The 14,114-nt window shown below is 42.0% G+C and overlaps 2 protein-coding genes across 2 annotated transcripts in view; one reads left to right on the top strand and one right to left on the bottom strand.

The window, feature by feature from the left end:
- The window catches only part of TAGLN2 (transgelin 2), a 343,906-nt gene that overhangs the window by 54,075 nt on the left and 275,717 nt on the right, over positions 1–14,114 (top strand). The gene's annotated exons all lie outside the window — the stretch shown is intronic.
- ATP1A2 (ATPase Na+/K+ transporting subunit alpha 2) overlaps positions 1–14,114 on the bottom strand; it is a 43,507-nt gene that overhangs the window by 15,911 nt on the left and 13,482 nt on the right. Inside the window, exons 8-13 of the mRNA XM_069062873.1 lie at positions 13,071–13,339; positions 6,148–6,346; positions 5,576–5,685; positions 5,189–5,323; positions 3,278–3,467; positions 2,942–3,117 (exon numbers count right to left, since the gene is read on the bottom strand). Coding sequence (XP_068918974.1) covers positions 2,942–3,117; positions 3,278–3,467; positions 5,189–5,323; positions 5,576–5,685; positions 6,148–6,346; positions 13,071–13,339 — 1,079 coding nt within the window. The remainder of the gene's footprint in view (positions 1–2,941; positions 3,118–3,277; positions 3,468–5,188; positions 5,324–5,575; positions 5,686–6,147; positions 6,347–13,070; positions 13,340–14,114) is intronic.

Genomic DNA, 14,114 nt, shown 5'->3' with positions numbered 1-14,114 from the left:
CAGGTGTTGAAAGAACTGATAAATGTGATGGTTGAGCTGCTTTCTGAAAGATCATAGAGAATAGGAAAGGTAACCCAGGTATTATAATCCTCATTTTACAGACAGAGAAACTGAGACTCAGAGAGGTTAAGTGATTTACCTATGTCCACATAACTGGTAAAATAGGTCTCAGAGGTAGGATTTGAATGAAGATTTTCCTGACTCTCTGGTTAGTGCTATATTCACAATGCCACACTCCAGCTAGAAGAGATCCAGCACATTCAGTCATGAAGATGGAATCCAAAGGGATATGGAGCTGGTGAACCCAAGGAGATACTGTGGTTTCTACACATAGAAGTTCACAGGTGTCAGGCAATGTGAGACACAGAGAGGAGATAAGTCATAGGTTTGCCTTGATGGATGAATAAGGAATAAAGAAGTATAAGCAATCTCTACACTAAGGGATCTGGATTTGATGCAAGCAAGAAATAGCTGATTTAATTGTCTTTTGTCTTTCTCAAACTTTTCCATCTTAGCTGCTAAAGAAAGTAATTCCCAAGATCTGTGTGAGTCTAGGAACCTTCATTTGTGTCCTGGACCTTATTATACATGGTAGAGAACTAGACTTGAAGCCAGAAGACCTGTGTTTGAATTCATCTCATCACTTACTAACCATGTAACCAAGTGACTAAGTCTCTGGGAAGCTTGGTTCCTTTATCTATAAAATAGGGATCATTATATTACACAGAGTTTTTTGCACAGAGTTGTTGGGAGAATTAAACAAGATAGCAAATGTAAGATGCTTTGCAAACTTGAAAGCAATATATGAATGCAAGCTGTTATGATGATAATGATGATGGTGATGATGGTGATGATGGCAATGATGATGATGGAATTTTAGAGCACTTCCCGCCATATTCTGGTAAATTTAGTTTCCCCATAAATGCTATTAAAGTCTTTTTGAAAAGCCCAACCTATGTCTTCACTGAATAAGAGAAAAGAAGAGGATTTTATAACTGGGCTAAACAAAGGCCAGGGACTTTGGAAGAAAAATGTGGAAGGGGCCTCACCCCAATGGTTTCGGACTACTAAGAAGTGGAGGTCAAATCCAGAGTAGAAAAGGAAGAGATTCCAAGAAGATCTAGAGATTCAGGGAGAGCTGTATTCAATTCTGATCATATTGAATCTGACTGGTTATTTCCTGGCTTAGCTTCCTATTTCTTCATGTAATGTTTGTTTATAAGCAGAGAGAAAGGTACCTGAGATCCTTTCTTGCTCTAAATATAGTTTACACAGTAAGTTGTGGTGGAGATGGAGAGGGTTCAGAAAAAAAATCATTAAATAAAAGGGATTTATTGGAGTGAGAACACAAAGGCAAGGGTTAACTTTCTTTCTTTCTGCTTTTTGGAGGGGGGAAGGCAGGGCATTTGTGGTTAAGTGACTTGCCCAAGGTCACATGGCTAGTAAGTATTAAGTGTCTGAGGCTGTATTTGAACTCAGGTCCTCCTGACTCCAAGGCCATTGCTCTATTCACTGTACCACCTAGCTGCCCCAAAGGTTAACTTTCTGCAGGAGGATCAAGGGATAATAGAGACTAAAATAATAGATATAAAATTGAAAAGGAACTTAGGAGTCCTTATAATCAATCTCTTCATTTTACAAATGAAGAAACTGAGCTACAGAGAGGTTAATTGCCTTGCCCACACAGATAATATGTATCGGAGGCAGAATTAGAACCCAGATCTTTCTGACTCCAATTCATCTGTCTATCCATTATACTATTCCATCTCTCTATCTAAAGCTGGAAGGGACCTCAGAGTCCATTGAGACCAATCCTCTCATTTTACAGTCAAATTTGAAAGCCAAGAAATTTAAGTAACTTGCCTCTGCTTATAAAAGTAGTAAGAATCAGAGATAGGTTCTAGTTCTCTGACTTTTTTTGAAATTTTTTGCTTTTTGGAGGGGGGAAAGCAGGGCAATTGGAGTTAAGTGACTTGCCCAAGGTCACACGGCTAGTGTTAAATGTCTGAGGCAGGATTTGAACTCAGGTCTTCCTCACTCCAGGGCAGGTGCCCTATTCACTGCACCACCTAGCCACCCAGTCAGTGCTCTTTTCATGGAAGGACAGAGCCTCCTTTCAGCTGCAGAGAGGAACAACCAAAGGGCTTAACCCCAGAGCAGACTTGGGGTACATGCTGGTTGAAAAGCAGAGAGTGGTGCAGGGAAGGCAGCATGGGGGCACATAGCTGCTTGCCACTGATAGTAAATCCTTCAAACTCCCTGGCTATTTAGGGAACTAAAATGTTTCTTTGGTGGTGGTGATAATTTTTGGCATGATAGTAGGAGATTTGGCTCCTGGATGATTGGGACTGAATATGTCAAGAGTAGAGTACAGAGTGTGTGATGAATAAAATACTTGCAGTTAGTATGGTCTGAGTGATTTTAGGAAAAGTGTATGAAAAGAGGAAATAGTAGTGGTCAGTGAGAATGAACAAGGGGATGTTTTGATGCCAATACTCCACAGTCTATAGGCTAGTCCAGACATAGACTCCCAAGGGGTTGGTTTACTCCTAGAGTGAAGCTTGATTTGGGGGGCATAGAGAGCCAACCCAGCAGTGGATACCCCCCGGCCTGTGCATCTATAGCTTCCCAGATTATGTACAAGCTGTTTGTGAGGACCTCCTCTAGGAAGGTTCTTCTATGGGAGTGATTCCATTACCTCTGTGGGGAGAGCACAAGCACTCAAAGCTTGGAGAATGGCTAGGAGTAGTGAGTATGTCTCTAATACAATGATCTTGAATTTCTCAATGCAGTGATCTCAAGATCTTTGGTTCTAAGGGAAGAATGAAAGAAGAAAAAAAGAGAAGGGAAAAGAAGAGGAAGGAGGAGGGGAGGGGGAAAAGAAAGAGGAAGGAAAAAGGAGGGGAAGGGGATGGAGGAAGGAGGGGGAGGGGACTGGTACCTTGATCCCTGCACTTCGGCACTTGCCCACAGCATCAGGCACAGCAGCCCGGGGAGGGTCAATCATGGACATGAGTCCCACAAAGCAGAGCTTCTCTGTGGGAAAGTTCAGCTCATCTGTGTCAAACTTGAAACCCCGAGGGAATTTTGCAGAGGGTAGGTTGAGGTGGCAAAATCCTGGGAAGAGGGGAAAGGGAGGTATGAGGGATAATAGGTTGACAGCTCGGAATACATACAGGCTACAAGCAGGTTCTACTCAATGATACCAAGAGAGAGGTTCCCTAATCCCTTTCTGAGTCCCATCTCCCTTGATCCCCAAGTCCTCTTGGTCCCTCACCGAGCACACGCTCCCCCAGTCCTCCCAGCTCCATGTAGGCATTTTGGAAGGCATCCTGCATCTCCTTGTCCAGAGGAATCTCCTTGCCCTGGACAAGGATGGAGGAGCATCGGTCCAGGATCCTCTCTGGAGCCCCTTTCATCACTAGCACATGGCTCTGGGGACTGTCTTCCCGTTCATGGATGGATAGCTGGGGAGAGGATAGAGGCAATGTCAGGGAGGGCGGAGGAGGCAATGGCAATGGCAGGCAAAATCAATGGGAAAATGGAAGACTGGGGGCAGGGGCAACTTGGTAGAGTGGACTTAAAATCAGAAGACACAGCATTTAGGACTATAGGATCATGTGTCTCCAGCTAGCAGGGGACTTGGAAGCCAATACAGTACACTCATTTTATAGATGAGAAAACAGATCAAAGGAAGCTAACTGACTTGCCCAGGGGGCAATCAAATATCAAGCATCATAATAAGCTGGATTTGAATACAGGCCCTCCCACTTTAGAACCATTACACCATTCCCTTGCTGTGTGAGCAGAGGACTATAAGATATTTAGAGCTGCCAGGGACCTTAGAGGGAATCTAGTTGCAATCCCTTCACTCTGGTGATGAGGAAATTCAAGTAGTTAATGGGAGAGCCAGGATTCAAATCCAAATCCTCTGACTCCAAATCCCCTGCTCTTTTTTTTTTTTCATGATTCCATGCCCTCACAGGGAGTCATGTGACTCCATCTCAGTTTTCCCACCTGTGAAATGGGAATAATAGTACATTTAAATCTAAAAGCGCTATTTTACTATGTTATTTTAAACTACTTCACAGAGTTATTGTGAGAAAAGTATTTTGTAAGCTGTAAAGTGTTAGAGAAGTATCAGCTATTATTATAAGAAGAAATGAGGACAGTGTCCAGGATAGAGATAACAATTTACGTTTTTATGATACTTTAAAGTCTACAAAGCAATTTTCCCACAACACAAAAATGCCAGGATTTAGAGAATGCAGATACTATTTTTATTTATTTATTTTAAAGCAATCAGGGTTAAGTAACTTGCTCAAGGTTACACAGCCAGTTATTTCTGGGTGTGGTTCTAAGTATCTGAGCCCGGATTTGATCCCCAGGTCATACTGATACTGGGGCTGGTGCTCTTGCTCACTGAGCCACCTGGCTGCCCCTAAGCAATTGGGGGTAAGTAATTTGCTCAAGGTTACACGGCCAGGTGTTTCTGGGTGGATGCTAAGTGTCTGAGCCTGGATTCGATCCCCAGGTCATCCCAATACTTGAGCCAGTGCTCTTACTCGCTGTGCTACCTAGCCGCCCCATACTATTATTTTTGTTTTACAAATGAGGGAACTGAGAACCAGAAAGGACAAATGATTTGTCCAGGGTCCATAGCAAGTAAATATTAGAGTTGAGGTCTGAAGCCATCTCTCTTCTGACCAGAAGTCTAATGCTCCTTTTGATACCTTCCTCTGGAGGACTATCATGGGATGGGAGGATGGGATTGGGGCTGAGTGAGCCTTGTAGTCTCCAAGATACAAGGCAGAAGGGGGTGAATATTTGCTTCCGTCCCTAACAAATACTTTACCCCTCCTACCATGCAATGAACTTTTTAAATATCTTTTTTACAATTTACCATCTAATATTATATATGAACAATATCTATGCTTCCTATTAAAAAATTTCATTATCTGCATCTTAACTCTGTTCTAAACTGTGAGGTCCTTAAGGGCAGGAATCCCATCTTACTCTAAAAGTGTTCTTCTCCCTAGAGCCTTGACACACAATTCAGCCCACAGATCTTTATAAATTATTGATGGTGCTTGTTTCCTGGTGGAGATAAAAGCTATTTTCACTCGCCTGTCCTCCCTGCATTTTTCCCATCCCTCTCTCCTGTGTCATTTTGGGACCATCTCTGTACCTGGTACTTGTTGGTAGAGTTGAAGGGGATTTCAGCCACTTTGGGGTTCCTCTCCCTCATCTTCCTGACAGAGCCACATGAGAGCTCAATACACTTGAGCAGAGCAGACTCAGAGGCATCACCAGCCGTGTCCCTCTGCCAAAACAGGAGTTGCTGTTGCATGGGGTTTGTTAGGGGTTGGTCTGGGGGAGGGGGGCATGGAGTCGTCGTGGTCATAGAATAAGCACAGAGACCTCACTGATGGGGAGAGGAGGGACAAATCATAAAAGTAGGGGGGCTGGGAGAAACCATGGTGGGGTTTCAAGGATAAGGGAAGCCTTTTGAAAGTAACAGTCATCACCAAAATCCTGACATCCTCTTTCCACCCTCAATCTTGGCTCCCTTTACCTTAGATACAGAGATGTTCTCCTGCCCAGCCTTGAAGACTGCGCGGTTGCAGAGGCCAGCTATTCGAGACAAGGCGGTCCAGGTTGGGGAGCGTTTGTCAAATGTGGCGCCTGGTGATGATGAAGATGATAACAACAATGGCTTATGTTCATATAGCATTCTGTATCATCTTTATAAAGTGCTCATTTTCATATGAATCTCATAGAGGCCTGGTGACCATGGGAGTGCAAGTATTGATGTCACCATTTTACAGATTAGGAAACAAGTTCAAAGCAGGTTCAATAACTTGTCCAGGGCTTCATAGATCACACATTTAGTTGAGGAGATGTTATTTCACACCCTTCCCTGGTCTCCTGACTCTTAAGTCCAGAGATCTTTCCACTTCACCCTATGGTACCCTAGATAAACATATAGGAGAGCCATGAACTAGGCTCCCCTCTTCCATGCCCCTCACCTGAATAGTCCTCTATTTTATCTTCTTCCTTACCCCCTACCCATTTCTTCCTAGTGCCTTCAACTTCCTCCCAGTTCCCAACACTCCCAGCCAGTGAATGTCCCAGCAATTGTATCACCAGACTGGTCTTCTGTGGTATCAGCTTCATGAATCTGGTTGTCAAACCACATGTGGGCCACAGTCATCCGGTTCTGGGTGAGGGTGCCTGTCTTGTCTGAGCAGATGGTGGAGGTCGATCCCAAGGTCTCCACAGCCTCAAGATTCTTTACCAGACAGTTCTTCCGGGCCATTCGCTTGGCTGTCAGAGTGAGACACACCTGTAGGGGTGGGGGTGTGGATGAAAAAAAGAAGCAAAAAAAAAAAACTAAGTCTGGTACTAGGGAGAGCTATTCATGACTAAGAATACATAGTTTTATGGGCTGTCCATCCAACTCCATGTCCTAATCTGCATGACAGGCAGTCTTCCTTTACTTAGTTTCTCCTGTTGATGGTTATACTGAAATCTTTTTTAATGATTATGGGTACTGTTTAGGAAGCTCTGTGGTTTGACAGTCTGATATAGTCAGCACAATGTGATCTTAAAACAGGATCAGTCATAGCCTCTCCCCATGAAAGCTCTGTGGCACAATTTGTAGGGGGTAGGGCCTAGGAGTCAAGGAGTCATGAGTCTGAGTCATGCCTAAGACACTTATTAGTTGTAAGACCCTGGGCAAGCTACTTAATCACTTTCTGACTCAGTTTCATCTGTAAAATGGGAATAATAATAGCATACTTCACAGGGTTATTATAAGGATCAAATGAGATCACCTGCAAAGTGCTTTGCAAACCTTAAAGTACTATACATCTACAAAGAATCTTTCCTTACCTTGGACTTTGCACTAAAGCATGATAGTGGCAAATGCCTTTGGCAAGCATGTCATGTTTTATGCCTTGTTCAATATTAATAATCAGAGCCCAATGGACTCACTTTCAGTAAAGGAGAAAATGATTTATTTTGACAGATGTTTTCTCTTCTTTTTGTCATGGTTATCCCTCTGGTTTTATTCTTAAATGCTCTCAGAACGATCTTGCCTTAACTCAAGTTATATCTAAGCTTATTTTTCCTCCTACTTCATGGGAGGTATTACCCCTCATAACCTTTAACCATCCTTCTCTGCGCAATCTTGCAAATGAGTTTATATTCTGAACTGGTGCTGCTCTTGGCTGCTATATCTCTTCTCTTGGCAAGAAGATCAAGGGTTTACTGGATAGGGGGGTTTCTTCATGCTTTTGACCTCATAGTTGTGTCAACTAAAAGAATAAACAAAAAAACTGTACTTTTTATTTCATCAGTATAAGGAGTATCCAGGAAGGAACTTCTACCAATACAGATTAGTACCTTCTCTGGAAATTTTGGTTGTAGACAGTTGCAAGAGAAACCTAGAAGTTCAGGATCGTACAGATGGTTTGTGTCAGCCATGAGACTTGAACCGGTGGTCTTCCTGATTCTGAGGGCAGCTGTCCCTACCCTCTGCCACACTGCCTCCTGCTACCTGGCTTGGTTAAATATTTTTTGTAGGAAATGGTGAGAGTTCATGTCAATATCTGTGCCTTTATCTCTATCTCATCTAAGTAGGTCAGATTAATCAGGTTGGAACTGTTTTGATTGCTGGTCATAATTTCTTCCTATTTTTATTCTTTCTTTAATTAGACATGGATTAAAAAAAAATCTTTGCTCTAACCATTAATGGATCTGATTACATATAACAGTTGACTCAGAAATGACTTTTGTATCGACAGGCAGAAATTTTCTGTAGTCAATTTTATTTAAAAAAAAAAAGATCCTGTTAAATTTGCCTCCAGACTGTCATCTTGATTAAAGTAGTCCTGATATTTAGGCATGATTTTTCTGTGTTGCTGTAATTCTTTGGTCTTTTTCCTTTATGTTTTCTAACACATTTTTTGCCATCCTCCCTTATACTTACCTTTGTTTTCAAGTCATTAAGTATTAAAGTATATTCATTTAATTTGGATAGTTCTTTATAGAATTTCTCTACTTTCATCCCAAGCTTGAACATTCTCTCTTACACATACACACATGTACTCACACATGCATACACTCAATACACACACATGTTTAAAGATAGGGATAGACAGATATTAATGGGTTATAATATATAATCTGCATTGATGGAAGGAATTTCTACCTGGAAGACCCCCACATTGATAAAATTACACATTTTTTCCATATTTGCATGTGTATATGTGTGTTTCAATATATGTTAAGTGTCAGATGAAACAGGCAATAAATGTTACAAGAGTTCCATGGATAATGAGAATGGTTAGGAGAGAAGCTATAAAGGAAAATCTGAGCTGGGTTTTGAAGGGTGAGTAGAATGTGAATAGGTGAAGGGAGGAGGGCATTCTATATGGAGGGAAATGGCCTAAGCCAGGGGAGGGGAACCTGCAGCCTCAAGGTCACATGTGGCCCTCTAGGTCCTCAAATGTGGCCTTTTGACTGAATCCAAACTTCACAGAACTAATCCCCTTAATAAAAGTATTTGTTCTAACTCATTCAAAAGGTCATGCCCAAGGACCTAGAATACCACATATGACCTTGAGGCTGCAGGTTTCACCCCTGATGGTCCTAAGCAAAGATGTGAAGGTAGGGACAGGCACAGCTTGCTTAGAAATAACAACCAAATCATTCTGGCTCAAGTAGAATCATAAAATCTTAGAGATAGGAGCAGCTAGGTGGCACAGTGAATAGAGCACCAGCCCTGGAGTCAGGAGGACCTGAGTTCGGATCTGGCCTCAGACACTTACACACACACACACACACACACACACACACAGCTGTGTGACCTTGGGCAAGTCACAACCCCAATTGCCCTCCAAAAAGCAAAAAAAAAATCTTAGAGATAGAAGGGACATAGAGTTCTTCTCATCCAATCTCCCACCCATTGCAAACATCTGTAACATCCATGACAGATTATTATCTGGCTTAAACTTTAAATAATTCCCATCATCATTTCTATGCTACTGACTTCCAAATCTGTAGTTCCAGTCACAAACGTTATCCTGAGCTCCAGGATATTCTAAGCACCATATTTCCAACTGCCTAATTGACATTTCCACCTGGGTGTCCTGCCAGAGCCTTACATCCAACGTATCTAAAACCAAACCTATCATCTCCAAAGCAAGTCTCTCTCCTTATACCCCCATTTCTGGGAATGGTACCACCATTCTCTAAGTTATTCAGTTTTGGAACTTTAGAGTCACCATTGAATTATTTCTATTTCTTGCCCTCCTAACTAATCAGAAGCCATGCCCTTTTGCTTCTACATCTCAAATGTCTTTCATATATTTCTTCCTTTCTATTCTCACTGCTATCATTCTAGTTGAGACCCTTATTGCCTCTCTCCTAAACTATTAAAATAGACTCTTAGTTAGTCAATAGGCAGTGTGGTAAAGTATAAAGCATACTGGTTTTGAAACTAGAGGACCTGGATTAAAATACTCACTTCTTATTGCCTGGGTGTAAACCTCTTTTCTTCTCCAGTAAAATGAAGAGGTGATAATAGCTTCTACAGTCCCTTTCAGTCCTAAATCTATGATCTGTTCCTAAAATTCATCTCACACAACACAAAGTATCACATCTCTCTACTGCTCTAAAATCTCCAGTGGCTCTCCCTTGCCAAAGGTCAGAATGAAGTCTAAACTCTTTATCAAATATAGCCCCATCTTGTCCTTCCAACTTTTCCCCCCATATGCCAAGAAGCTACCTCCTCTAAGAAAGGTTCAATCTTTCTTACCTCTGTACCTCATAGCATTTTATGTTTTATATCCTATAGCTTGAAAGTTCTGCTCCCAGACCTTACCATGATGTGGAAATGACTTTGGATTCTCAAAGATTAAACCAGTAGAACATCTTTTGTCAAAATGAAAAGGTCTCAAGTGTGGGTAAATCCATAGACTACATCTACTGTCTAAGAACCAACCTAGCTAAGTGTGGAGAGACTCATCCCCAGGTTGATCCTATGCAACCTCAATATCTTACCCATTTTTCAGTCTCTCTGACTCTTCATGACCTCATTTGGGGTTTTCTTGATATTGGAGTTGTTTTCCATTTCCTTCATCTTCAGATAAGGAAACTGAGGCAAACAGGGTTAAGTAACTTGTCCAGGGTCATAGTGAGTGTCTGAAGCCAGATTTGAACTCAGGAAGATGAGTCTTCCTGACTCTAGGTACAGCTGGTCATATAGGTTCATAGCTGGAAGGAACCTCAGAGACCATCTAGTCCAGCCACCCTCATTTTACAGACGGAGAAACTGAGGCCTAGGGAAGTTGGGTGACTTGCTCAAGATCATAAAAGGAGTAAGGGTAAGAAGAAAGAGTGAAATTCAGGTATCCCAGAGTCAGTATTGTTTCCATTGTACATTGTTACTTCTCTGATCCTAGAGACGTGTTCTATAACAGCAGTGGGAACACGAATGAAATCTCAAGGTTCCTTGAAGTTTCAAGATGGGTGGCACATCATTAGCCTTGTACTGTAGTTATTTGTATTCTTTGTTTTATTTCTTCTACTAGATCATAAGCTCCTCAAGGCCTTGGCCGGTATTTTGTATTATTAATACTTAATTCCTCTGTATCACCTGATATAGTAGATGCATTTAGAATGAGCTCCAGATTTGGAGTCAGGTTCTCAGGATAGGAGAAGTAGGAATAGAAAGGAGAGATGAGATGGCAAGACATTTCAGAGCTAGAATCTACAGGATTTTGCAACTGGTTGGATGTGGGGATAAGGGAAAGATAAGAATCAAAAATTAGTCTGAGGGTGCCTCTCTGGAGAAAATATTACTATTAAAAAAACAAGGGAAGTTGGAAACAGGCACTGGTTTTGGTAAGAAGATAATTCAGTATTTTATGTGTTGAGATGAGGTGATTATGGGGATGTAAAAGTGAAAATGTCTGGTGGATAGGTGGATATTAGCTCCTGTAATTCTGGAGAAGGGTCTGATATAGATAAGAGATTTAGAAGTAATGTACGTGTTGGTAAAACTAAAAAAAAAACTGGATTAAAAAAAGAGCAGTGAATGGAAAAGATTTTAAAGAGAAAACCTTAGGGAACACCCACAGGGTTCCTAGGTGGTCCTAGGTGATAGGAGGAGGAAGAGCTATAAAGGAGGTAGAGGGGAAAAACGGGGTAACAGGACAGTGTAATGTCATAGAGGCCAAGGGAGAGAGTTTTAAGAAGGAATGGAAAGGTCACTTGCAAATGCCACAGACAGGTCAAGAGGGGTGAGAAAAGACTGATGGATTTGGTGATTAGGTCATTGGTGACCTTTGAGAGAACAGTTTCAGCAGAAGCTGAGAGTTCAGGAGTGAATGAGTAATGAGAAAATGGAGGCTATATCTATAGCTCATGGATTCCAGAAGGGTAGTAGGAAGGTTAAGTACACAAAGTGGGTTAACAGTTTCCCTTTTCCCTAAATTCGGGAGGCCCCAAAGCCCCATTTAGAGGAATGTGTATTGTGGATGGCTAAGAATCATTCACTTCAAGCTCTACCCTTTCATCCCCAACTCACTTCATTTAAATTATTGTAGGGGACACCCTTGTGGCTGTTGTTCAGGCCTACCTGTTTTTATCCTGTCCCTGATTGTGCAGGTCCCCAGCCTGAAGGTTTTGAAACTCATACATGTGGGTTCTGCTTTGACCACTTACTAATTATGCGGCTATGAAATAATCACTTAACCTTTGAGCCTTAATATCCTCATAAAAATAATAATCAATCCGTTGAAAAGTCATCAAGTACCTATTATGTGCCAGGAACTGTGGGTTACAGGCTTGAGAGATACAAATACAAAATGAGAGAATAATATGAATGATGAGGATAAATTAAAATAGCAACGAGGTGTAATATCTCACATTTCTATAGAGATGGCATGATTTAAACGCATTTTGCCTATACGATCTAATTTGGTCTTTATCAACAATCCTCTGAGGAAATAAATGAGTGCAAGTTTTGTTTTTTCATCCCTATTTTAAGAATAAAGATATAGGGACTTATGAACATAAAGTGAATTTGTCCAGGCCCCTGTAGCTAGTAAGTTGTCAGAGTAAGACTCTAACTCAGATCTCTTGACTTGGGGTGCAAAGCAGCCATCATATTGTCTCTCTATATTTTTAGCTCACCTTTATAAAGAACTTTTAGGTTTGCAACATGATTTCTTTATAACAGCCATGTAAAGTTGGGAATATGAATATTCTTTTTTTATTTTTACACAGACACAAAGTAATCTGCCCATGTTCACACAGGTAGTAATTATCAGAGGCTGATGCTAACCCCCAGGTCTGCCTGACTCTAAATCCAAGGTTTCTTTCCACTATACAAAATAAATACAAGGTGGTACAGTTGATAGTGTTGGGCCCATAATCACAAAGTCCTGAGTTCAAATCTGACCTCACAAACTAGTTGTGTGATTCTGGGCAAGGCACTTATTCTCTGCTAGCTTCACTTTCCTCAGCTATAAAATGGGGATCACAATAGCACTCACCTCCCAGGATTGTTGAGAGGATCAAATGAGGCGTAATTACAAATAGTTGTAAAATGTAAAAAGGCACAGTGCCTAGCTTGGTACATAGTAAGTGGTTAATAAATGCTTATTTCCTCCCTCTGAGAAGAGGTGTTGGGGAGGGAGGTATTAGGCATTTTATAAATGAGGGAGAAGTCTCAGAGAGGAATGTCGGAGGTGAAATTAGAACCAAGGTTTCCTAACTGAAAATCCAACATGCTTTTCACAATGCTGCACTGTCTCTCTCCTTTGTAACCATAATTTACTAGGTAAATGTAAACTTCTGCTATGCTTTCAAAGCCTTGTGGAGTACAACCCTGTCCCACATGTCAGAGGCTCTGCTATTTTAGACCCCAGAAAGAATTTCTGTTTGAATCAAATCAACAGACTCAAAAGCAATATGAGAATGAGCACCCACACTTGTTAGTAAAATGGCGATCCCATCTCTACTCACACTTCTGTCCCTCCTCAGCCCTCCCCACTCACAGTGACAGTGGCCAGGAGCCCCTCAGGCACGTTGGCCACGATGATGCCGATGAGGAAGATGACGGCCTCCAGCCAGCTGTAGCCCAGGATGAGGGAAAGCACGAAGAAGGAGACCCCAAGGAAGACGGCCACTCCTGTGATCAGCTGGATGAAGTGCTCGATCTCCATGGCGATCGGTGTGCGACCAACCTCCAGGCCCGAGGCCAGCGTGGCAATGCGGCCCATCACAGTCCGGTCACCAGTAGCTATCACGATGCCTCGGGCTGTGCCTGCATATAAGGAGAGGACGCCTGGATCAGGCCATCAGGGCACACTATGGGGCGGGGGAGGGGGGAGGCATCTTAGTAGGGGTATTACATACAAAAAAAATCAAATCAAATCCAAACAAATATTAGGGCTAAAAGGGGAATTAGAAATCAACTGTTCCAATCATTTAACAGTTGAAGAAGCCAAGGGGAAATGACTCACTTTGTCAGTGACAAGACTGAGATGAGAACCCAGGTCTCCTGCCTTCCATTACAGGGATCTTTCCATTATACTTCTCTTTTTGCTTTGTTTTGGAGTCAATCGGGGTTAAGTGACTTGATCAGGGTCACATAGCTAGAAAGTGAGGTCACATTCACAGTCAGGTCCTCCTGACTGTAGTCATGGCACTCTATTCTCTGTGCCACCTAGCTGCTTTCCATTATACAATCCTAAAGGGGTTGTAGGCACCTTGCTACCTTACAGCACAGCTGGTTAGTGAGATCTGGTAGATGGGCAGTATACCCCAGTCCTGCCCCCACTAATCAGTCACTCTGCAGAAAGGTACTGATTGAACTAGGATGCTTCTGGAGCCCTTTCCAGCTCTGAGATTCTACGATGCTAATACTGCCTACCTCCTCTTAGTGAAATTCAATGTAGCCCCCTCACATTTTTCTGGCGCTTATGAAGGAATGTTGCAAATAATGGAAAAGTTGTGAATTGCAAGAGATTTTTTAAAATTAAGCTGGGATATTGTTTGTCAGCAGTAATAACAGACCAACACTTACAGCAGTGATTATC

The sequence above is a fragment of the Petaurus breviceps genome, unplaced genomic scaffold (genome assembly GCF_028583685.1).
Source record: "Petaurus breviceps papuanus isolate PSGF00001 unplaced genomic scaffold, PetGlider_PUasm1.0 90510, whole genome shotgun sequence".
Lineage (NCBI taxonomy): Eukaryota > Metazoa > Chordata > Mammalia > Diprotodontia > Petauridae > Petaurus > Petaurus breviceps.
This window is presented reverse-complemented; position numbering and strand designations above follow the sequence as displayed.